The 27,200-nt window shown below is 32.9% G+C and overlaps 1 protein-coding gene across 2 annotated transcripts in view; it reads right to left on the bottom strand.

The window, feature by feature from the left end:
• LOC145269494 (protein hobbit-like) overlaps positions 1-27,200 on the bottom strand; it is a 387,158-nt gene that overhangs the window by 11,824 nt on the left and 348,134 nt on the right. For both annotated transcript variants that reach the window (XM_080125227.1, XM_080125228.1), the window contains exons 50-56: positions 25,198-25,290; positions 18,874-18,926; positions 16,582-16,696; positions 8,330-8,426; positions 2,824-2,908; positions 2,506-2,640; positions 763-893 (exon numbers count right to left, since the gene is read on the bottom strand). In XM_080125227.1, coding sequence (XP_079981353.1) covers positions 763-893; positions 2,506-2,640; positions 2,824-2,908; positions 8,330-8,426; positions 16,582-16,696; positions 18,874-18,926; positions 25,198-25,290 — 709 coding nt within the window. The remainder of the gene's footprint in view (positions 1-762; positions 894-2,505; positions 2,641-2,823; positions 2,909-8,329; positions 8,427-16,581; positions 16,697-18,873; positions 18,927-25,197; positions 25,291-27,200) is intronic.

Genomic DNA, 27,200 nt, shown 5'->3' with positions numbered 1-27,200 from the left:
TGTACTGGTGTTTTAACTTGGTTTGTTCCTTTTTTTATTTCTCTATTTTCATTGGAATACTGTTTCCATTATTCTCTCCGGTACTTGTACAGTTTAATCAAGACATTAAAAAATGAAAATATCAATAAAAGGTTATATTGTACATATCCGTTTTGGACTGAAGATCTCCAGAAAAAAATTCCATTTAATTTGTGCCACGGGGAGATAACTCAGTTTAAAGCGCCGACACTCCCTCCCCATCTTTAATACTAGCTTTTCTTCCTAAAAATCGAAACATGACTACCTTTTGATAGGTGTCATAACATTGCTTTTTCGCTGTAAACGAAAAACTATTTGATGAAATTAAGTGAAATTTTTTTTCGGAGAACTTCATTCCATAACAGATATGTACAATATAAACTTTTTCCGATATTTTCATTTTTTAATGCCTTGATTAAACTGTACAAGTACGTTCTCGTCATAGAAATATATATAAACATGAACACTATATACAAACATAAATATATAAATTTTATGAGGTCAGCTGATATACCTATTTTAGGAATAATGGACTTACCTGAGGACTATAAATATAATTACATCTAACATGTTATGAGGTAGCAATTCATAGCAGTTATGGCCCCAGAATCATGACGTATACTTTTGTAACATACTTTTGTTAATGCACTTTTTTTTATTAACTATACCATTGTGGTTGTTTTGATTAGTACAGGTCAGCAAAGCTACAACACCCTCATTCCAAAATTATCAAGTAATAATTACCTTCATTTTATCTATATCATCGCATGTTATATACTGGGCATTTTTTTTTGAAGAAATAACGCCTCGGTCTTTAAGGGAGCCTTTTTTGTCATTTTTACGCCGTTGAGGGGCACCATCGTCAGATTCCGTATCTAAAAAAAAAGAAAAAGAAAGAAAAACAATTAAATGAAATGGCTTGCTATTTGCTATGGTGCAACATCGCAGGGACAAACAAACAAAAATAAATAGGAAAAAAATAAAACTCCAACTCAGCATTTTTTTAAGTATGGTATTACTGAAAGAATACTCAACATAATTAAATCCTTCTATAATATAAATCACCTGTCTGTTTAAATATATGTATGTATGTTTGTTTGTTTGTTTGCCTAAAACTTTCAACAGAGCCAACGGATTTTCACAAGATTGGTATCGTTTTGAAGCTCAACCTTTCGGACAACAAATATTAAAAAATTGGCCAAAAAACATTAATTCCTTCAGCCTCAACTGGGCACTTTTCTACAGGGAGGGTTAGAGTTAGGGTTAGGGTCGCTTTTTTCATCGATATTTTAGAAAGTCATCACCTCTTTTTGATTGCCTCGCCTTAATTTAAACCTATGTCACTTCCGGTTTGATGGGTGCAACAACAAAGATGTCACTTTCTTTTTCACATTCTTTTCCTCCTTCGCGGTACGGGTTCGAGCCTGCCTGCCTACTACCACCTTTTTTTTCTTTTTTTTGCTCAGCACACACTTCCAAACACCCAAGCAATGCTGGGTACCCAGGCAAGTCTTAAATAAGAGAAGAATCCAGCTTGTCATACGTCTAAACAATATGATGTAAATGCGGGTGTACTTCAGGGATTTATCCTCGGACCTTTATTATTCCTGATATTCATAAATGACCTCCCTGATAAAATTGTCTCTGAAATGGGTATATTTGCTGACGACACCATTCTCTATAACAGGCACAAGAGGAAAACGAACAAACACATATCCAAGGAAATGGCGGAAACCCTATAATGGAATGGAGTCAAAAATGGATGGTAACATTCAATGCTGCCAAGACTAAGCTTCCTTTAATCATTACAAGAAACCTTCGTTCAACTCCTCGGCTTAAAATTCACAGAGAACATGAGTTGGAACAGATACACTGAGAGCATTGCCAAGACTGCTGCGAAGAAGGTGTGCTCTCTCTCTACCATGCTAGAAAGTTACTTACGCCTGAAAGTATCCTGTACCTCTACAAGACTACTATTCGCTCATATATGGAATATTGTTATATTTGGGCCGGTGCACCTGCTACTAGTCTCTCACTCCTGGACAAGGTTAAAAGAGAGTCGCCAACCTGATAGGTCCTGAACTGTCATCTAAGTTTCAACCTCTGTTGCATCACTCTGCCTGTTTTACAAGTATTTTAATGGTGGATGCTCCGACAAACTATAAAACTGACATGCAGAAGTTCGAATTTGGATCCTAAAAAAAATAAATATTTATTTTCAAAAATCCTGCATGGGACTGACTTTATTACAGATTTATTCGCAAATATCTAGATACAAATATTTTAACAGATCACTCGGCATGGCTTGGTTGTAAAATGCGCTTAATTTGCATTTATTATAATAAAGCCAATACTTTATTGATTATTATATTGTACCCAATATATAAATATATATATATCTGTATGTATATGATCCGCTCCTGTTTAACCAATCTATTTAAAATTTTTGCAGAATTCCTTCAAGAACAAAAGGAATTTGTCGCTTGCCTTGTTGGTCGTCAATGTCAATATTTCTTTCTGGGAAGAAGAAAACCATCATCGATTTGAAGAATTGGTATGTCAGCTGGATTTGAAGTGGCACCACGTTCACTTCGAAATGTTCCTTCACGGCAATACCACCCACTAAAAGAGAAGGAAAACTTTCTATTTATTTGGGAAAATGAGGAAGAAATTTTAAAAATAAATTAAAAAAAAAAAAAAATGAATGAGAGCAATCATTAAGAAGTTTGTTTGTATAAGGGATTTGACTGAAGGATGGACAGAAGGTTAGGGTAATTTGGTGGAGTAGTGGGGGGGGGGTCTTACCTGGCGGTCTTTCACTGCACACAATCCGTAATGTCATTTGCTTATTTTCTCCTTCCTGTCCGATTGGACGAGGGACCAAAACATCCTGGAGAAAAAGGCCAAACAAATAAATTATGTTTAACATTTTAAAAAAATTATTTTCATCAAAATTTCCTAAACATTTTTAATAATATTTCATAGGTACTTGTGCAGTTTACAGTTCAAACTAAAATAATATATACCCACCCCCCACTCTTCTCATCAGAGCCAAAATCCCTCATAGAAGACCCATCCGACCAAACAGCAAATCTATAGTGAACTTCCATCTGCATCATCTATTGTCACAGTAAGACGTGTTCAGTTTGGAGGCCATTGTTCTAGAGCAGTAAAAGACGTTATTCCTTCCCTACCTCTGTATAACTGCTCCGCGCGTAGAATGCTCACATAACCAGATGTCATTGTAAGAGATGCCAATGTTGAGAGAAGGGATCTGGAAACAGCCATGCAGAACCAGGATCTCTCATGACTCCTAAGGGTGCAACAAAAGTTATTCCAGAAAATCCGTTCTGGCAAAAATTTACTTTCACCATGACTAATGTTTATGCAATTTTTTTTTTTTTTTTTTTAAATCCAAGGCGTGGTTATTGTGAAAAATGCAAACAAACAAATGGAAGTGAATTACTAGGTTCAATCCCTCCTTTGTCGGAGGACTCATAAGGATCCTAAACATAAGGTTTATTATCATTATTATATCTTGAATTTAATCTTTGTAGAAAAACATAAATGTGGTGCAAAACTTGCTTTCTGCGTAGTATTATTATACAAAAAGTTTCACATATCTAAATTGTTGTCATTCAGATTCCAGAGAATACAAACGATTTTATCAGTGTAAGATCTTTGATAATTTGTACTTATTTATACTTGTTTTGGCGTTCACCTTAAAGTGACCGGACCATAAAATTTACCGTGTCCCAAGAGAGTGCTGACCATGCACAACGGTCGACCACAGAAATAGATATGAGCGCTAACTAATCTAGGTTTCAACGACAAATTCCAAGATCAGCTCAGTATTGTTTCAACGCCCTGAGCCATGTTTTCAGCTTGCCTTCACATTGCTTTTTCCAACTGTGAAGAGAGGCTGGATTAATGGCTTGATTTGACAAAGTCATCTGGATGATGACGAAGAGCATGACCGAACAAACGAAGATGTCTCGTGAGGAGAGTTTGTTGTAAAGAGGATATGTTGCAGTGAGATTGAGCAGCAACATGCGAGATGAACTGTTGCCAAGGAACACAAAGGATGCGACGCTAATAGTAGTAATTGAACATCTCAAGCTTACATCGGTCACTTGTTGTCAGGTTTCACAGCTGTACAGCAAAATGATGCGGAAATCTAATATATAAACGGCTATATGTTTGTCTGTCTGTCTCCATATTTTCAAATTCTATCTCCTCCGAAACTAAAAGTCGCAGAGTGGCATTAGAGAGCCTACAATGATTGTTTTTTTTATAGACCATTCTTTATGGGTCTTTAGCTGGTTAAAATTGTTTTTAAGGGGTCAAAAATGGGTCAAAATTGAAAAAAAATCTTTAAACATTATTTACATTCATCTTAGTTTATTTTCAATCTTTAATCGGCTGATATGCATGTCACATTGGTAGAGTGGTAACGTCACCAGCTTTGAATGCTACAGTTTTGGTTTTGATTCTAGCTGATGGCACCTAAATACTTTTTTTTTTAACTTTTGAAATCATGACTCTATAATATATACGATATCTGGACAAATTAAAATAACATATTTAAGCGTATTTTACACCCGGGCAAAGCCCCCCCCCCTCCCTGCTAGTAATTAGTATAAGAATTGTTCCAGTTTCATGGGCGAGTTGTTTTATCAATATCTGACTTGGTTATTCTAACTATATTCTAATACAAGGGTCTCCACAGGGCAAATACAATCCATCAATGTTTTTAATCTGGCCCACTGAACTGTTATAAAAAAAAAACAAACATATCAAGAATCAAAAAGATGGAAATGTGTGAAAATAGTGTGATGGTTTTTCTTTTTATTAAAAGAATGAAGTTTGGGAGAACCAGTTTCATTAAAAATCAAAATTAATGAGCAAAACCGTATAAAACAGGGTTTTTTTTTTTTATTTTGGTCCACATGACTCCAAAATAAAAAAAAAATTAAAAAATATGCAATATGCACCCCCCCCCCCACTCATGCAAAACCTTTGGAAACTTCTGCTGTTCTAATGTACATATTTTTACAATATTTTCATTTTGTGGAAATTTCCGATCTTTTAGTGAGAAAATTACATCTACTACAAAATCTAATGATTGCTAATTTTTCATTTAAGCAAAGTGCTGCTTCATCACGAGTATAAATATTCCTAGAATAAAATCCTGTAATGTACTTTTATATTGTTACTCAGATTCCAGGAAATACTAACAAAGTTAATAGAGATTTCTGGTCTTTTATTTTTTTATGAAAAATATTTTGGTAAAGTTAATTATTTTGTGTATAGCATTTTAAAATAATCAAAATATTTTAAAGAAAAGAAATAATACAGTCAAACGGTCTAAAGTATTTTTTTTTTTTACATTTAAAGTTTGACTCTAAATACTTTAAAAAGGTAAATCAAAATATTTCAGCACAGGAAATACAAAACCAATTTTATGCGAACTGTAGTCATAGGTTTTAATTCGTATTATTTGGATTCTTCAGACTAATGTTCTCATCTTTCAGTCAATGTAACCTCTGACCTTCTGCAGGTGTATCTTATTGTACTCTGGACCTGTGATGCAGTAGTTAGATTACTTGAAGAAAATCAATTGTAAAAGTGATATTCTCCTGAAGGTTGAAGGTTCAATTCTCTGTGTGGGCGGCCGAAAAATATAATTGCAAATTATTTAGGACCTCTATTCAGTCATGGCTGACGGAACAAGAGCATTTTCATTTTTATTTAATGGCATATCAACTATTTTCATTTTTATTTAATGGCATATCAACTATTTTCATTTTTATTTAATGCCATATCAACTATCTTCATTTTTATTTAATGGCATATCAACTATTTGCATTTTTATTTAATGGCATATCAAACTAACCTATCTCTGGCCAGCTCTTTTTAGAGTAAATAAAGAGTTCCGTTCAAAATTTTGGCCAAATTCCCAAGTTCGATAAGATACATGTTGTGAAAATGACACTCAAGTTGAGAACAGTAGTCCGAATAATCCAAATAATACAAATAACCAATCCTCATCTCAAAAATGCAAAAATGTGATAGTTTTTAATTGTCATATGATCATAAAGAAACACTCAGTTTTATTGGTCATCTTTGATTTATGGCATATCAACTATTTTCCGGTTTATTTAATGGTGAATCAACTATTTTCATTTTTATTTAATAGCATATCAACTATTTTCATTTTTATTTAATAGCATATCAACTATTTGCATTTTTATTTAATAGCATATCAACTATTTGCATTTTTATTTAATGGCATATCAACTATTTTCATTTAATAGCACATCAACTATTTTCATTTAATAGCATATCAACTATTTTCATTTTTATTTAATGGCATATCAACTATTTTCATTTTAATTTAATGGCATATCAACTATTTTCATTTAATGGTATATCAACTATTTTCATTTTTATTTAATGGCATATCAACTATTTTCATTTTTATTTAATGGCATATCAACTATTTTCATTTTTATTTAATGGCATATCAACTATTTGCATTTTTATTTCATAGCATATCAACTATTTGCATTTTTATTTAATGGCATATCAACTATTTTCATTTAATAGCACATCAACTATTTTCATTTAATAGCATATCAACTATTTTCATTTTTATTTAATGGCATATCAACTATTTTCATTTTAATTTAATGGCATATCAACTATTTTCATTTAATGGTATATCAACTATTTTCATTTTTATTTAATGGCATATCAACTATTTTCATTTTTATTTAATGGCATATCAACTATTTTCATTTTTATTTAATGGCATATCAACTATTTTCATTTTTATTTAATGCCATATCAACTATCTTCATTTTTATTTAATGGCATATCAACTATTTGCATTTTTATTTAATAGCATATCAACTATCTTCATTTTTATTTAATGGCATATCAACTATTTTCATTTAATGGCATATCAATTATTTTCATTTTTATTTAATGGCATATAAACTATTTTCCGGTTTATTTAATGGCATATCAACTACCTTCATATTTATTTAATGGCATATCAACTATTTTCATTTTTATTTAATGGCATATCAACTATTTTCATTTTTATTTAATGGCATATCAACTATTTTCATTTTTATTTAATGGTGAATCAAGTAATTTTGAAAAAAAAAGGTTTTGTTTCAAGTTGTTTATATATTCAAATATTTAATGTTTATTGATTAAGTTTGGTTTGGTTCTACAAACTGTCATGTGTTAGATGGTCTGTAGAAATTGACTTCCAAACTAACCTATCTCTGGCCAGCTCTTTTTCTCAAATCGATCCTTATCACTTCCTCTTAGTTTCTTCCACTTTCCCCTATGATCTGACCCTGCTACCTGAATTGTTCTCATCCATTTTTTCAACGTGGCCATGCAATCAAAATCTCCTGTTCTACGCACATATTTCCATATTATTAACAAATGTTTCCTCTGGTTGTTAATTAGTTAGTTGTGTCTGTTTAACAGCATGCAACCATTTTAACGGCATTCCAACCATTTTAACAGCATGCAACCATTTTAACGGCATGCAACCATTTTAACGGCATGCAACCATTTTAACAGCATGCCACCATTTTTACAGCATGCCACCATTTTAACAGCATGCAACCATTTTAACGGCAGGCCAAACATTTTAACGGCATGCCAACCATTTTAACGGCATGCCCACCATTTTAACAGCATGCAACCATTTTAACAGCATGCAACCATTTTAACAGCATGTAACCATTTTAACAGCATGCCAAACATTTTAACGGCAGACCAAACATTTTAACGGCATGCCAAACATTTTCGAGTTACTTAATGCTGAATTCAGTAATTACTTCGAATATTTACTTATGGTGATTGGATGAATTGTTTTAATATGATTGATTAATTGATTTTACAGCATATCAATCTATGTGGTCATTTAATGCCGGAGTCTTTTTTTTCACATGCATTAAGAGTTATAAGTTTTGTGTATGTATCTGGTGTTCAGTGTCTGTTTTTATAGTTAGATAAGATATTGTTTTTGTTTTTGACTTTGCAGAACATGATCGAGTGTCACAAAGGGAAAGGAGGAAAACAATAACATCAATATTTGGTCAGGAAGCTAGTATCTTCAGACAGCCTGATCCAGTAGCATCAGATTTCCTAACAGGTATTACTACTCCAGCCTAAAGTGGTAACTAAGAGGCAACTCCACATTCCCTCCAGCCCCCCCCCGATAAGGTCTCATTACTGGATGCTTTTTAAGGTCATAGCCAGGACACCAGTTTTGTCATCTTACCTTGTAGATAGGATTCGGTAGGAGGTTGGTCATACGAACCCATCCCAGTTCCAGCTGGTGAGTCCACGTGTCATTGTCTCGATTCACTTTTGTATAACTAAAAGAAAAAGAAGATTCAATTTTGTATAACTAAAAGAAGATTCAATTTTGTATAACTAAAAGAAGATTCAATTTTGTATAACTAAAAGAAAAAGAAGATTCAATTTTGTATAACTAAAAGAAGATTCAATTTTGTATAACTAAAAGAAAAAGAAGATTCAATTTTGTATAACTAAAAGAAGATTCAATTTTGTATAACTAAAAGAAAAAGAAGATTCAATTTTGTATAACTAAAAGAAGATTCAATTTTGTATAACTAAAAGAAAAAGAAGATTCAATTTTGTATAACTAAAAGAAAAAGAAGATTCAATTTTGTATAACTAAAAGAAGATTCAATTTTGTATAACTAAAAGAAAAAGAAGATTCAATTTTGTATAACTAAAAGAAGATTCAATTTTGTATAACTAAAAGAAAAAGAAGATTCAATTTTGTATAACTAAAAGAAAAAGAAGATTCAATTTTGTATAACTAAAAGAAGATTCAATTTTGTATAACTAAAAGAAAAAGAAGATTCAATTTTGTATAACTAAAAGAAAAAGAAGATTCAATTTTGTATAACTAAAAGAAGATTCACTTTTGTATAACTAAAAGAAAAAGAAGATTCAATTTTGTATAACTAAAAGAAAAAGAAGATTCAATTTTGTATAACTAAAAGAAAAAGAAGATTCAATTTTGTATAACTAAAAGAAAAAGAAGATTCAATTTTGTATAACTAAAAGAAGATTCACTTTTGTATAACTAAAAGAAAAAGAAGATTCAATTTTGTATAACTAAAAGAAAAAGAAGATTCAATTTTGTATAACTAAAAGAAGATTCAATTTTGTATAACTAAAAGAAAAAGAAGATTCAATTTTGTATAACTAAAAGAAAAAGAAGATTCAATTTTGTATAACTAAAAGAAAAAGAAGATTCAATTTTGTATAACTAAAAGAAGATTCAATTTTGTATAACTAAAAGAAAAAGAAGATTCAATTTTGTATAACTAAAAGAAGATTCAATTTTGTATAACTAAAAGAAAAAGAAGATTCAATTTTGTATAACTAAAAGAAGATTCAATTTTGTATAACTAAAAGAAAAAGAAGATTCAATTTTGTATAACTAAAAGAAGATTCAATTTTGTATAACTAAAAGAAAAAGAAGATTCAATTTTGTATAACTAAAAGAAGATTCAATTTTGTATAACTAAAAGAAAAAGAAGATTCAATTTTGTATAACTAAAAGAAGATTCAATTTTGTATAACTAAAAGAAAAAGAAGATTCAATTTTGTATAACTAAAAGAAGATTCAATTTTGTATAACTAAAAGAAAAAGAAGATTCAATTTTGTATAACTAAAAGAAAAAGAAGATTCAATTTTGTATAACTAAAAGAAGATTCAATTTTGTATAACTAAAAGAAAAAGAAGATTCAATTTTGTATAACTAAAAGAAGATTCAATTTTGTATAACTAAAAGAAAAAGAAGATTCAATTTTGTATAACTAAAAGAAAAAGAAGATTCAATTTTGTATAACTAAAAGAAGATTCAATTTTGTATAACTAAAAGAAAAAGAAGATTCAATTTTGTATAACTAAAAGAAAAAGAAGATTCAATTTTGTATAACTAAAAGAAAAAGAAGATTCAATTTTGTATAACTAAAAGAAGATTCAATTTTGTATAACTAAAAGAAAAAGAAGATTCAATTTTGTATAACTAAAAGAAGATTCAATTTTGTATAACTAAAAGAAAAAGAAGATTCAATTTTGTATAACTAAAAGAAAAAGAAGATTCAATTTTGTATAACTAAAAGAAGATTCACTTTTGTATAACTAAAAGAAAAAGAAGATTCAATTTTGTATAACTAAAAGAAGATTCAATTTTGTATAACTAAAAGAAAAAGAAGATTCACTTTTGTATAACTAAAAGAAAAAGAAGATTCACTTTTGTATAACTAAAAGAAAAAGAAGATTCACTTTTGTATAACTAAAAGAAAAAGAAGATTCAATTTTAGAAAAAATTCTCAGCAAAAGTTCAACTCATATTTTAGTGATGACTTTTAGGATAATCACAGTAGATGACCTAAATCCATAACTGTTGGTCAGAGAGAAGTTTAGCATTTTCTTAGGTGGTGAACCATCACCAGATGGGTTACTGATGGTGCAATAATCAGTTTTAAGTGACATTCTTCTAGAGGCTGAAGGTTCAGTTTCCAGTACAGGCGATACTAAGAACATAATTAAAAATTATGCAAGACTTCTATCATAAAGTCATAGTTGACTAAACAAAAACAATCTATGTGCATGGATTAAATTGAAACGCTCAGTTTGAAATACTGTACAGATTCTCAGAGTTTGACAAGAGATACCTGAAGAAAGTTGGTGGTTATAGCATCCAAGATGAGTACACTAGTTTGAATAATCAAAATTTGTGGTTTTGTCTAATATCATTCCATCTATTTTTTGATATCATTACATTTCATTTTTTTATATCATTCCATCTATTTTCTAATATCATTCCATTTATTTTCTAATATCATTCCATTTATTTTCTAATATCATTCCATTTATTTTCTCATACCATTCCATCTATTTTCTCATACCATTCCATCTATTATACAATTCCATCTATTTTCTAATAATCATTCCATCTATTTCCTAATATCATTCCATTTATTTTCTTATACCATTCCAGCTATTTTCTAATAATCATTCCATCTATTTTCTCATACCATTCCATCTATTATACAATTCCAGCTATTTTCTAATAATCAATTCCATCTACTTTCTAATATCATTCCATCTATTTTCTATATCATTCAATCAATTTCCTGATATTATTCCATCTGTTTTTTTATATCATTCCATCTATTTTCAATTAGAAGCAGGTAGACTCAACAATACAGTCCACATTGTTTTTTGTTGTTGTAAGAAAAGAAGATTTAATTTTAAAGTTGAGTTGAACTTTTGCCTAAAATATTTTTAGGCAAAAGTTAAACTCATATTTTTATTCTCATATGGGGGTCGTTCCAAATATAAAATCACCTATTATTTAACTCAAAAACTAAAATACTGAAGAGCTATGAAGACGAGAGAGATACCATTCAAACGAATGCCCTCTCGTGCTTCAGGATGTATTTTACTACATAGTCACCACCATTCTTAATGCACTTTGTCAGTGATGAACGACAGAGCATTTTGTCATATAAGGATCGTTCCACAAGTAAAGCCTCTAACTTTTTGTAACTCAAAAAAGTTAAAGAGCTATGAAGACAGAAGTGATACCATAAAAACTAGCTCAAGAATTTATTTTTCTACATAGTCATCACCATTTTCAATGCCTTTTTGCTAGAAATTCAGTGATGCATCTCTGCTTCTGACGTACATCCATAACGGGTTGCTTTCTTAAGAGTCTTACACTGTCAATATCTGCAATAGAGACATGAAATTTTCAGGTCATGAATGCATAAGTTCAGTCATCCTAACAATGCAATTTGCAATCCCCTATGATCCATTCGGGCAGAATTAAAAAAAATAGGAGGCATTACTTTTGGAACGTCACGCGTAGAACAAATGTATCAAGTTTCTGGATAAGAATCACCATATTTGTACACTATTAAGACTTCACAATGCATCGATGATTGTTCATATTACATTTAAATTTCTGCATGTTGGTAGGGTGGGAGAAACAAATAACAGGGAGGGAATTCTAAAGACATCTAGAGGCTTCTATTGAGAAGGACTGATTTTAATGCTACAAGGTGACTTCTTTAAGTTTGCAGACTTTATTCGTATCGGCACTTTTATTGATAGTACACACATAGAACACTACTCCCTTTCGAAGTAATCTCCTCCGGCTGCAATGCACTTGTACCACTCCAACAACTTCTGGAAGGCTCCATGGAAGTTCTCTTGTGTGAGCGTGCTAAGTATATCTTGTCAAACCCAGGAATTTGGATGGAATTTTCATGAGGGTAGGATGCTCTTGTTCCATCAGCCATGGCCGGATAGAGGTCTTAAGTAATTCGCAATTGTATTTTTCCGTCGCCCACACTGACGACTGAACTTTCAACCTTCAGGAGAATATTAGTTTTACAATTGATTTTTCAAAGTACTCTAACAACTGCGCCGTGGGACGGAATGAGAGCATGTTACCCCGATGAAGTGATACGAATAACTGATCTAAAAAAATTCAGAAACGTTTGTCAAAGGCCTTGGAGATATCTAGCGCTACTCTCTTATCTTCAGCTAACAGATCATTCAGAACGCGGTACATACATCTAGAGATGACCGCTAGCATAATCACAGTTGTCCAGAGAAAAGTTTAGCATTTTCTGAAGTAGTGAATCATTACTAGATGGATTAATGATTTAAAGACTTTGGCAAATATGGGGGGGATCATTTTGCGAGTCAGTTCTATCAGAAAAGTTTTTAAAAACTGGTATCACAGAGGCAATTTCTTTTTTTAGCTATTAAGAAAATAAGATTCTGCAAGATATTTGTCATAGAATTTTGAAAGGTGGGGTATAAGCTCATCAGAGCATTTCCTTGTAACTATAATAACAATAAGATCTGGTTCACATGCTTTTTTGGAGTGTTAAAATTTTTGAGAGAGAGAGAGAGAGAGAGAGAGAGAGAAGAGATTGATTATATATATATATATATATATATATATATATATATATATATATATATATACACACACACACACATACTCGCAGGCCACCCTGCATTGCCCGGTAACAAGAAATATTTACATATGATATTTTGATTAATGCAGATTTCGTATTTATTTTTATATTATATTGGACCCAATATATAGTAATGATTTAAAAAGTTAAAAAAAAACAAATAATAACTTGTGTGCCACCACCGAGAATTGAAACCAAAACATTTAGCTTATGATTTACTTTTTCCTTTGACGTTAATGCCTCATCTATGAAGACATGTTTGCAGCAAGGCTAAAAATTAAAACATGAACCAATAGCTATTACGTTATGCATGCATATTCGTAATGCTGTCGTTCGACCTTCACCTGGCAGATCCCGTTTCTTTAATTTTCAAACTTTTTTACGGATTTTCCCTGGCTAAAACTGAAATATAAATTTTTGGATGGGTTTGAATACCCTATGTATTAAGTTTCATGTCTGTAGTCCAAAAACTGACCGAGGAGTTTGATAGACAAAATTTAAAAAAAAAATATATATGTGCATACATAAATATATATAAAGAGGTTTGTGTTTGCGATAATCTTTTTACGCAAATATTACGCAAGTATAAATCATGTATAATATCTGCATGAATATAATTACACGTAATATTTAACTAAAGATAATCATCATATAAGAAAACCGAAAAAACTAATAGGGAATTAATTAAATTGTATGTTAAAAAAAATATGCAAATTAGGTAGATCTTCTGCAGATAGATGCAATTCAACGACCCATATATAACAAAGTTGTATTTTCTTTTTAAATAAATAGAAAAAAGGGGTTTTAATATGAATGTCAATACACAAAAAACAAATTTATAGGAGAGTATATTAGAGAGAAAAAGATAAAGAGAGATATGGAGAGAGAGATAAAGGGAGATATTGAGATAGAGAGGGGGATATAGAGAGAAAGATATAGATAAAAAGAGATAGATAAAGGGAGAGAGATAAAGAAAGTTAGATGAAAAGAGAGATAAAGAGATAGATAGATAAAGAGAAAGATAAATAACAATATCTATATCTATATATATTTCAAATCTCGCTAGATTCAGCCACTCTGATGAGTCGTGGACGACGAAACACGTGTCAGTGGATAATTATATTTTAAAAATAATATATATGCTTTTCCCCATTAAAGGGGGTACCAGATTGGTCAATGGGAAAATTATTCCCAACAAGCATTTAGGTAAAAATGCACTTTCGTATAAATACTTGAATTCATTCAAGAAAGTATTGCTAATAAAAACAAATAAAAACATCTACATAAAAACGCGATACATTTAGTAGTCCGGTGAGGTTAGCCACATGGTAGAGGTTTAGGCTTCTTATCACAAGGTGCCGATTTCGAATCTCGCTAGATTCAGCCACTCTGATGAGCCGTGGACGACGAAACACGTGTCAGTGGATAATTATATTTTAAAAATAATATATATATATATATATATATATATATATATATAATATATATATATATAAAAGAGAAGGAAAATTAAAACTGTAGGTTGAACTTTACTATTAAATTTATTGTTCAACTGAATACTCCAAAAAAAACAATTTACAAAGTTCTTATTCCTTATTATTATTTCCCCTGCCCCCCCCTGCTTGAAATCACTTTTTCTTTTTAAGCTGAGGATGAAGGTTCTCATTTTAGATTTCTCTCTTCTTAATAGTAGGCCCCATTTGACTAGGGACAGACTTCTCTTTGGACTACTGCACTGCCCGGAAAAAAACAATTTTCATTATTTCAGCTGTTTTGTACACTTTCCAATCGGATTTTTGAAAACTTTCCAATCGGGTTATATGCATTGTCACGCTGAACTTATTTTGGAATACATTCTATCTAAAGAACTATTTTGCATTTTGGATCAACTCTAGAGGAGTTTCATTCAAGCTGAAATATTATGCGTGGTTTGTTTTTATATTAGATTTTTACATATCCAACATTTTTTCATTTTTTCATTTGGCAATTTATAACTATAATAAATTGCGGTTTCACTTAATGCCTTAACTAGCAAATTCTAGCATTGCTACACATATAATTTGCTCATTTCTTTATGTCCTCTGATGAGAAGAATATTAAGAATAGCATTCTTTGAAACTCCGCAGAACAAGGACTTTGTAAATTGTTTTTTGGAGTATTCAGTCGAACAATAAATTTTGATTGTAAAGTTCAACAGTTTTAATTTTCTTTCTCTTATAATAAGTTCTACTCTCTATTGCATATTGAGCTTTTCAAATCCGGTTGGGATTACATTTTCTATATAGAAAAAACTAGGTGACTCTAAATAGAGCCAAAGTAGGCAAAACAAAAGACAATCTCCACAAGTGGGGCCTAGACACCTCACCTTTATGTCCATGTGGGGAGGTACAAACGATGCACTACCTTAGGGAAAACTGCCGATTGGGTCCTCATTGCTCAAACCAAGATCGTAAGGAGGCAAACAGCACTGCCATGCAATGGGTTAATTTCTATTGTGATAAGATATGATGATGATGTATAAATACTGTTATTCATATTAGTTTGAAGTTTACTATTATGTATATCAAGTGAACACTACATCCCTTTGTTTTCATTAAATATATATATATATATATATAATTTTTTTTTTCTCCTCTTTTTCTTCCCTGATCTTTCTTATTTATATTTAAGTCTCGGCAGTAGAGTGAAAAGCATATCTTATTTTTCTTTTATTAATATTATTGGAATCTTTCCTTTTTTCCCCTTGTACACGTTTTTGTGAATTATTCCATGGATTTCTGCCTTTGGATTATTTTGGACCATCTTCCAATTACGGGATTTCCTTGGATTTTACTTGTGCTAATGGAAATTCAATTAACTTCCTTGAAGTTATATATTTGGATTTTACCGTCACTGGATTTTTTATTATCTTCCACCAGACTATCCATTCACGTGTAATCACCTTTTTCTTCACTTTTTGTTATCAAGTAAGATCTTTGACTTACTTGTTGTTTCATCAAATACTTTTGCATGCAAAATCCGATCCTGCATTTTGTTAATTCCTACCCTCTGATGAGAAGGAAAGTATTTCTTCAAAACTCCATGGATTAAGGACTATCCACTTATCTAGTGTTTCTTTTTCAGATTAAATAAGCTTTTAACTCATTTCAAAGTGTTTTTTAACATGTTTTATTAACTGTTTTCTCGTATATATATATATATATATATATATGAGAGAGAGAGAGATAAATAGCAGGGATAATGATCAGATCATCTAGTGCTGTTTTAGGGATAGAGTAGTTAACAGAGTCCAAAGTAAGGTTTAGGCCAAACTGCTAGGCAAGCAATTTAGTCTTGTTTATTGTCATGGAAGCAACCTAAATAGTGGAAAATTGTTGCCTGGAAATGTGAAGTGGATTAAGCATTAAAATATTGTGCTGAGAGACAACAAAAAAAGAGATATTAAAATTGTTATTAGTTAATGTAAAAATGTTTTAAAAAAAAACTGACACAAAATTTCTCAGGACAAGGTCCGCAATTCCAAGTTGTCCATCGGACTCCGTCAACCTCCATTGAGCAAATTTGAAGCAGACTTCATTGGTGCGCACAACTTGTGCTCCATGAGCTGAAAAAAAAAAAAAACAAAGAAAGAAAAAAAAAAAGGACTTAAAATTATCAAATACAGAATGAAAATATGGATTTTTATTACTTAAAAAAGAAACAATATCTGAAAACCGAATTCGTAAATAAACAAACTTTTAAATAAAAACCGTTTGTATTATTTGGATTATTCTAACCATGGTTCTCACCTTGCATGTTGTTCTCAACATTTCGGCGACGTAACCTCCAACCTTCTTCAGGTGTATCTTGTTGCACACTTTAATTTTTAAGTACAGTGTAACCCGGATATACGAGACCCGAATATAAGTAAAACTGATACAAGAGAGATTTTTTCTGGCCCCAAATTAGAGCCTGTTTTAATGTACAGTGTAACCCTGGATATAAGAGACCCGAATATAAGAGATTTTCTATGGTCCCAAATTAGAGCCTGTGTTAATGTAGTGTAACCCCGGATATAAGAGACCCGAATATAAGAGCGATTTTCTCTGGGCCCCAAATTAGAGCCTATATTAATGTACTATGTGACTCGGATATAAGAGAGCCACATAGGGCAGGGATCTCTTATATCTGGGTCGCACTGTATTAGCTTCTCTTAGTAATATGCAAATGACCTGCGCATTAATTTGAGAACGAAGAAATCGACAACTCAAAATAATGCAAAAGATTGTCAGTCCAAGATCCAGGAAGAAAGAGAGGGAATTGCCGTTGGTTTAACCCTTTATAAACTCAGTCGCGTGGCCAGCTCGTCTAAGAGATGGTCTTTGGTTAGGCAAACCAGAAAGGAAGCAGACTGCTACAACCAATCGGTAATGATCTTATAAATCAACCACTTTCAAATTTTCAAGATGCGAGTACATGTTGCTCATGCTGTTATGGTCCTAAATTGCATGAAGTAGTCATACAAAATTCCAGTTCCCATTAATATCTTGTCTGAATTAAGGCGACCACCAATGCGTATGTTAATAATATGCTTATGACCCATGCAATGATATGGGAATGAACTAATCTTAATGCAAAAGATTGGGTGTACGACATTTCACAATGACAAAACAATACAATACATCGCGGAAGTCACTGGCGAGGGTTTTAGTCTTCCATATTTTCAGTATGAGAAGCATCAAACAGATCCTCAACTCAGGGCCACCGTGAGTGAGGAGTTCTAGCGGAATGTTGTCTGGCTCTGGGGCTTTGCTAGGCTTCATGCGCTTCAAGGCCTATGGAGGGTGGTAGTACCATCTAGTGATAGGTAGGATGCTCAGGGGTCATTCGCAGGAGATCATCTTTGGGTGTCAGCATGATTCTTGAGGAAGTTTTCAAAGTGAGACCTCCACCTGTCTAGGACGCCCTCGCTGTCTGTGATAGTTGTGGCCCCACCCACATCCTTTAGGCCACCCACTGACGACCGTGTGGGTCTGAATATCTCCTTTGTTTCTGCATAGAAGCTGCGCAGGTCATGTTGGTCAGTAAAGTTCTGCATCTCTGCAGCTTTTCTTTGCCACCAGGTGTTCTAGGCTTCACGGGTCCGTCTTTGGCAATCTGCTACAGCTAGCTTATCAGCATGTTTGTTAGCAGCTGTAAGTTGGTTCTCCAAAGTCAAACGTACTTGTCGTTTGGCTTCAATGAGAAGAAAGATGGTAGTGTCATTCTCACTGAACCTGTTCTGCTGTTTCTGGTGGTGTTTCCTAGTGTCTTCTCCACAGCATGGGTCATGGCGTCTCTGAGGATAGTCCAGTAATGCTCTACTAAAACCTAACCCACAGGGTCTGCGAGATGTCATTCACAGGCCTCCCAAAAGTTCTATGCTAGCTGCGGGTTACAGAGCTTGTTACAGTCAAGCATCAGTGTGGTACACTGTTGGGTAACCTTCTGGGTGGTCGAAGGGTTGTTATGGAGAGTTGGGAGATCAGGAGTCTGTGGTCCATCCAACAGTCGTCTGCTCCAGACATGGATTGGGTGATGCGGATGTCTCCTCAGTCTCTGGCTCTGGTCAGGATGTAGTCCAGGGTGTGCCAGTATTTAAACAAATCCAACAAATATGATACATTCAGTGAGGAAACCCTTGTTCCGATTTTTGATGTAAAGTTCAAATAGGAAAGTCATAATGATATGGATAATGTTCACAGTCACACATAAATTAAAAAATAAATTAAATAAAAAAGTAGGAGATAAAAAGACAATTACCTTGTGTTGTTTGTAATTGGGATTTGAATTGTACTTGACCCTCTTTGTAACAACTGAAAATGAAACAAAGACATTTTTAATTAAAACAAAGATAAAATATCTAAAGAAATGGCAAATTTAGTGGAATGGGGACAAAAATCGATGGTCACATTCAATGCTGCCAAGACTAAACTAGTTTCCTTCAATAATTACAAGAAACCTTCTCTGCCACCAATAGCAATGGCCAACGACTCTTTATCTGAGAGTACATCTTTCAAACTGCTTGGTCTAACTTTCGCAGGAAACATGAGTTGAAACAATTACATTGGAAGCATTGCCAGGGCCGCTGCGAAGAAGGTAGGCTCTCTCTACCATGTTAGAAAACTACTAATGCCCGAAAGTATCCTGTATCTCTATAAGGCCACCATTCGCCCATGTATGGAGCATTGCTGTCACATTTGGGCTGATGCATCTGCTACTAGTCTCACTCCAAGACAAGGTTCAAAAGAGAGTCGCCAATCTGATAGGCCCTGAACTGGCATCTAAGCTTCAGCCTCTGACCCATCGACGAAATGCTGCATCCCTCTGCCTGTTCTACAAGTATTTTAATGGTGAATGCTCTGGTGAACTGCAGACACTTGTGCCCCCACAACGTAGACACCCTCGACAAACCGGACAGGCAGCTAAATCCCACCCTCACACAGTAGAGATCTCTAGATGTAAAAGATCTTTCTACTCCAGTAGTTTCTTCCCCAGAACCGCTAGACTCTGGAATTCCATTCCAGGTCACTGCTTCCCCAACTGTACTGACATGCAGAAGTTCAAGTGTAACGTGAACCGACATCTTGCCCAAATCCCAACACAGTACTCCAGTAGCTGTTGCTCCTGATACACCAAAGTGGCAATGTGCCTTGTTTGGAGTGAAAATGTAATAATAAAAAAATAAAAAAAATGCAAACCGACATCTTCATGCTCACTTAATGCAGGGAATAAGACTTATTATTTAAATCTAGTTAGTTCAGTATCATTGTGTTATTTGCATATACTGATGCATAGTGCTTACTTATTTATTATCGTCATTATAATTGCTACTTTCACTCTTACTTTCTTTATTAATTTATTACTTGGTTTAATTTTAACAAATGAAAAAATCAGTATATTAATTTTGGCTGGAATATATATATATAGTCCTGGTCAAAATCATAAGACCACTTAAGAAAGCAAGCGTTTACACATATTATCGAATTTTTAATCAAACAAATGGTTGAAACCATTGCCAAAAGAGAAAATATGATGGAAAAAAATGAAATCTGCTCCATTCAAAACCTTAACCCTGATCTAATATTTATTTTTTTTATTAATTAATAAACATTTTCATCTGGTCAAAATGATAAGACCACTTTAATAAAATCGGCTTGTTTTGAAAAAATGAATACGAAAAGCTTTATGTTACTAAAAGCAACTTGTTAGTGGATAAAAAACAAATTACTAAATTATAAATGGCAAAAGGGAAACCATTATCAGAGTTTGAGAGAGGAACGATCTTTGAGCTTAATAGGGCTGGACTCTCCCATAGATCCATTGCAAACGAAGTGAATCGTAGCAAAACGGTCATCACAAATTTTTTAAGAAATCCAGATCAATATGGACACAAAAAGAGTCCAGGTCGACCAAAAAAATACCCCCATCACTGGATCGCCGTATCAGAAGAAGTTTAAAAAAAAAAACTCCAGTATGAGCTCAAGTCGATTGAAAAGCCAAACAGCAGCAGAATGTAGTCCTAAAACCATCAGAAGGCATCTGAAAATGAAGGGTTTCAATCATTTAAAGCGACTGCAGAAACCACATCTTCTTGAACAGCACAAAACTAACCGACTTAAATATGCCACCAAATACCAGACTTGGGATGAAGAGAAGTGGGAAAATGTAATTTTCTCCGATAAGAAAAAGTTTAATCTAGATGGTCCAGATGGATTTCAACACTATTGGCATGATAAAAATTTGCCCAAAGAGACTTTTTCAACTCGGCATAGTGGAGGAGGGTCTTTAATGATCTGGGGTGCTTCCTCGTCAGCTGGGACCCTAAAGTTGCAAGTAGTGAAAGGCCAGCAAACATCATTGAAGTACATTTCAATGCTTCAAAATGCTTCTATCAGGACTGAAGGTCCACGTCTGTGTGGAAGAAATTGGATTTTCCAGCAAGACAACGCTGCGATACACACTTCTTGACAAGCACGAGAATACTTTTCTTCAAATAATATAGAATTTTTAGATCTTCCAGCATGTTCTCTGGACCTCAATACCATTGAAAACCTTTGGGGATGGATGGTGTTGCAATATTTTGGACTTATAATGGGGTATGATCCCACACAGTCGGACGATTCTATTTATAAACGATGCTGCTAAGAACTGACGAATCAAATTAATTCACGTTCTGCTACCAACCAATCAGAAACCAGAATTGCTTCATAAATATTAAACCTTTTCTGGAGCAATTTCACATGTTCTTTTCCCGGGTTTCAACACGGTAGGAATATTTTGTTCTGTGGAACTGTCTACTACAAACAAGTCACCTCCTAGGACTTGTGTGTAACAGCGAACCATCTGAAACTGTTCTGAAACTCAAAATGGCTTACACTTCTAGAGATGGCAAAAGAAGTGTTCAAGGATGGAACCCAGTCTGATTCGATAAGTATATGGGATAAAATTCCTTCGCAACTGATAAAAACTTAGTTGCAAGTATGCTGAAGAGAATTTTTGGAAGTAATTCGTAATAATGGAGGCTATACTAAATACTGAGACCCTTTTTTTGTAATTTATAATTGCCTTTTGTTAGATAAATTATCAGTGGTCTTATCATTTTGACCAGGTGAAAATGTTTGTTTTTTAAAAAATAATTATTAGATCAGGGTTAAGGTTTCGAATGAAGCAGATTTCATTTTTTTTAATCATATTTTCCCTTTTGGCAATGGTTTCAACCATTTGTTTGATTAAAAATTCGATAATATGCATAAATGCTTACTTTCTTAAGTGGTCTTATGATTTTGACTAGGACTGTATAAACGGCTATATATTTGTCTATCTGTCGATCTCCATATTTCCAAACTCTATATCCTCCCAAACTGAAAGTGGCAGAGCGGTGCTAGGGGCCTCAAATGATTGGATTTTTTAAGGGCTGTTCTTTTATGAGTCTTTAACTGGTTAAAATTGTTTTTTAATGGATCAAAAAATTAAAGAAATTGTTGAACCTTGTGTACATTCATCTTAGTTTAATTTTAATCAGTTTATATGCGTGTCACATTGGTACAGTAATAACATCACCAGCTTTGAATGCTACGGTTTCAGTTTCGATTCTAGCTGATGGCACCTAAATACGTTTTTTTTTTTTTACTTTTGAAATCACAACCCTATAATAATATATATGAAATCTGGGCAAATTAAAATATCATATCTAAGCATATTTTACACCCGGGCAAAGCCCCCCACCCCACCCGCTAGTATATATATATATATATATATATATTTCTGTAGAAATATATTTTCTTATAATATATATCAATCCTTATTTAAGAAGCTCAATCTAATTGTGTGTGCGTGTGTGTGTGTGCCTTGAAAAATCCAAAGAATGTTGTAAAAAAAAAAAAAAAAAAAAAAAAAAAAAATGGAAAATATTGTAAAAACAGAACCGGAAGTGGGATTAGTTGAGCTGTCAATCAGAGAAGAGAACATTATTTAAACCTAATTAGTTTGGTATTCTAATCACTGTGTTATTTATATATACTGATGCATTATGTTTTCCTTATTGTTATTGTTATTATTATCATCATTTTCACTCTTATTTTCTTAGTTTATTTATTATTTGTTTTAATTTTAGAGAATGAGAAAATCAGTATTTTATTTCATTTCGCTCATAACAGTGAACAATGGCGCCTGTTAAATCTATTCATGTGTCGTCATGGAAATAGCGCTAAACAGGAGATATTGTTCTGTTCAAAATGCAATATTAAATTTATTTCTATTAAAATTTTGTCTCCGTGTTGCTATTAAATATGGTGATTTCGTATTTTTATATATATACTAATGCACGATGTTTTCTTCTAGGCATTGTCTCTAATTCACTTCATAGTATTTTATATAATCTTATAAAATCCATAGTATTTTATATAATCTTATAAAATCCATAGTATTTTATATAATCTTATAAAATCAATAGTATTTTATATAATTTTATAAAATCAATAGTAAATTTACTACAATGTACAAAATAAACTACAATGTATGTTGAACTAAGTCACTGTGGGGAGGCATCTCAATGACAATGTGCTTTGTTTAGAGTGAATATGAGTAATATATATATGTGTATCACATTAGGAGGAGAGGCTGTACGGCTTTTGCCAGGCATAAAATACATTTAAATATGATATTTTAATTTGTCCAGATTTCGTATATATTATTATAGAGTCATGATTTCAAAAGTAAAAAAAAAAAATATTTAGATGCCATCAGCTAGAATCAAAACCGAAACTGTAGCATTCAAAGCTGGTAATGTTACCACTGTCCCAATATGACACGCATATAAATCGATTAAAAATTAAAAATAAACTAAGATGAATGTACAACATGTTCAACGATTTTTTTCCCATTTTAACCCGTTTTTGACCCCTTAAAAACAATTTTAAACGGCTAAAGACCCATAAAAGAATGGACCGTAACAGATCCAATCATTTGAGGCCCCTAGCACAGCTCTACGACTTTTAGTTTTTGAGGAGATAGAGTTTGAAAATATGGAAACAGACAGACAGACCAACATTTGGCCTTTTATATATTAGATTATGTCCTTGGTTATCATCACCATCTTCATTGTGAACCCAAGTTATTAAAGCACGCATTGACACTCATTGTTTTAATTTATAAACACCTCCGGGCAACGCCGGGCCCCCAGGCTTGTTGTATCCATTTCTTATTGTCCTCCTACAAACTTACTCTGGAAATATTTCTCTCACTTTATCTTTCCCTTATCATCTTTCCCACCGTTAGAATATGTTGTCCAGGTCTCTGCTCAATATCTAATATAAGTACTTGCATAGGTTAATGAAGATAAAAAAAATGAAAATAATGTAAAAAAAAAAAAAAAAAAAAATTATATTGTACATATCCGTTATAGAATTAAATTCTCAAAAGAAAAAAAAAAAATTTTTTTTGAAATGGCCCTCGTATGTATATTTAAAAAATACACAGTGTCCAAAAAATCACTAAAGGGTTGAAAATCTTTATCATTTGATTATTTTTTTCTTTATTTCAGATATTTTAATCGAAAGAATAATCATTAATGGTAAAATGATAAAAATTTTCAACCCTTCAGATAATTTTTGGAAATTAATTACGCAAGTTTTACCAAAATCAGGCAATGCTTTGGCAACAACATTATTTCTCACTATGGCAATGTCAAATGGCCACTACGTTCCCCAGACTTGACTAGTTCCACTTTTTTTTTGTGGGGATATTTTAAAGTGTCTATGTTAACAAACCCCAAACCCTGCAAGAATTGAAGGAAGACATCAGGAACGAAATAAGGGAATTAAATTGCAATCTAGATATTCTGCAATCTGTCATAAATAAATGTTTTGGAAAGAGCACAGATATGCGAAGCTGAAAATGGGCAACATTTAAAAGACATTATTTTTTATAAATAAAGATTGCATTTTTTTAAAATTTCATAATGTCTTAGATTGTGTTAAAATTAAACAAAGATATCATTAAAAATAAAGAATCAATTTAAGTTCAAAATCCTTCAGTGACTTTTTGGACAGCCTGTATAAAAAGACTTGATTTCTCTGATGAAGATATATATATATATATATCACTGAAAAATTTAAGATTAAAATTTAAAAAAATATTTTCCCCAAATATAAATAAATTCAAATTTTAACAATGTTTCAAAAGTACACATTCTTAACTTACAAAAACATCTTGCAGATTTCCCAACAATCAGAAAAAAAAAAGAACAGCCTCTGATTTGTTTGTATTTTTGAGATGAGGTGTTTTCATTTATTGAGATTGTCGGACTGACTTCCTCATCTTGGTTGTTATAGTCACAACGTTTCGGCCATTTTGCTCTCCGGCCATCATCAGGTGTTTTGTATCGAACTGGGGAACCGTTTGTTAGGAGTCTCGAACCCAACCCTTTATTATTATTACGGGGGTACCGTGTTCGGACTCCAGGTAGGCTCTGGGACATAGTTGCTAATTCTCTGTTTTGAATGTTACCTTTTCACTGCCTTCGCTCAGGATTTATTTGAAGAAATCTATAGTTAAAACATTTAATATCAGGGAAATGCTACCTACCTTATTCGTATCGTCAATTCTTCGTTAAATCCATTAATTTGTTCTTTGCATTCAAACAATTGTTGTTCAACAATTTTGCTTTCTTGGTGCAAACTGCAAGGGAAATCACAAAAGAAATACAAGCCAATAAGAATGAGAAGCTATAAAATAAAATAGTATGGTTTGGTTGTTGGGTTTTTAATTTTATGTTTCAAGTTGTTTATATTTACAAATATTTATTCGTGGTGTTTGGTTTGGTTGTTTTGTTTTAATACCGAATCCAGTAATTTTGGAAACAGTTTTTTTTTTTTGTTTTTTTTACACAAGGGATCACCACATTATCAAGGCCAAGAGGCCACTCAAGGATAAGGGTTAAAGAGTGTACAGTAGAAATTGGACATTATAGTAATCATTAGTAATGAAAATTTGGTAAAGTTGATAACTTATATGGAACGGCTCATCAAGAACTTATTTACGTTAGACTTGAAGACAACCATATTGTAGTCAGCCGGAAAGCAGGAAAACGGAAGACAATTCCACAGGCGTGCAGTTCTAAGAAAAAAGCTTTGTTCATGGAATCTACGTTTAGGTTTAGGCACAGATAAAGAGTGGGGGAATTATTGATAGTGTTTACAGCTAGACGAGTGTTTCTTGTGAAAGTTTGGCGAGGGGGGACCATAGATTGAAGCTCAGTCGAACACTTTCCATGAAAATAACGATACATCAGAGACAAACTCGCAACATCTCTTCTGTGAGATAAAGGTTGCAAGGAAGAGAAAAGGACATCTCCTACGAGGCTACGAAGTCTATTTTGAACTCTATCAAGGCAGGCCAAGTCCTTTCTAGCAGCTCCTGCCCAGATGTGGCAACAGTATTCCATCCTTGGACGTACCTGGCTCTTATATAGATAGAGAATAGCATCAGCAGTGAGATATCTACCGGATCGATAGAAAGATCCCACCATTTTTCCAGCGGCTTTGGCAACAGATTTGATGTACGTGTTCCATTTAAGATCAGGAGTAATGGTCAAGCCAAGAAGTTTGTCAAAACTTGAGGCCTCCTGAAGACGAGAGCCATTCATTTCAATTGATGTCAGATGTGGATCAGAATGTTGATGATGTAAAGAGAGAAGCTTGGTTTTAGATGCATTAAAAGTAACCAGCCATTCTTTACCCCATTGTACTATGTACTCAAGATCAGAGGAGAGAGAATTGGAGAGAACTTGGTCGTTTACTGTCTTAGATGTGCTACCATAAATGGTAGTGTCGTCAGCATAGATGTCTACAAATGATGTAAGGATGTGATTTGGAAGATCATTAATGTAGATCAGGAAAAGAGTTGGGCCCAGGATGGACCCCTGAGGGACACCGGCATTAATACTGTGAGCTTCTGATTTTTGCCCCTCAACTACTACTCTTATGAACCTATCAGAAAGAAATGATTTAATAATTGAGAAGACATTTCCAGCAATACCATAGATAGAGATCTTATGAAGTAAACCTTTATGCCATACCCTATCAAAGGCCTTAAATATGTCAAGAGCAATTGCCCTAGAAAGGTTGCCTCCGTCGAGAGATTTGCTAATCCTATGAGATATAACTGTAAGCACATCTGCTGTAGATCTAGCAGAACGGAAACCATATTGAGTGTCACTAAGAAGGTTATTTTTGTTGAGATGGTTGATTACTTCTGTATTTAACACAGATTCCAGCAACTTACTCATGACGCACAGGAGACTTATTGGCCTGTACTGAGAGGGGGATGAGCGATCACCTGAATTCTTAAATACAGGGCATACTGATGAGATTTTCCAGGGAGATGGGAAACTATTCTCCTTAAGACAACGTTTAAACAGTTTTGTAAGTATGGGCGCTAGTTCAGGTTGAAGTTTTTTGAGTACTATAATTGGAATACCGTCAGGGCCAGTTGCTTTACTGGAATCAAGGTTTTTGATTAGCTTGGCAACATCACGTACAAATATACGTATATCACATAGCGTGTTTTCTGATACAGGAGGAAATATT

This window comes from Euprymna scolopes, chromosome 45 (assembly GCF_053919585.1).
Source record: "Euprymna scolopes isolate OS-2025 chromosome 45, ASM5391958v1, whole genome shotgun sequence".
Taxonomy (NCBI): domain Eukaryota; kingdom Metazoa; phylum Mollusca; class Cephalopoda; order Sepiida; family Sepiolidae; genus Euprymna; species Euprymna scolopes.
This window is presented reverse-complemented; position numbering and strand designations above follow the sequence as displayed.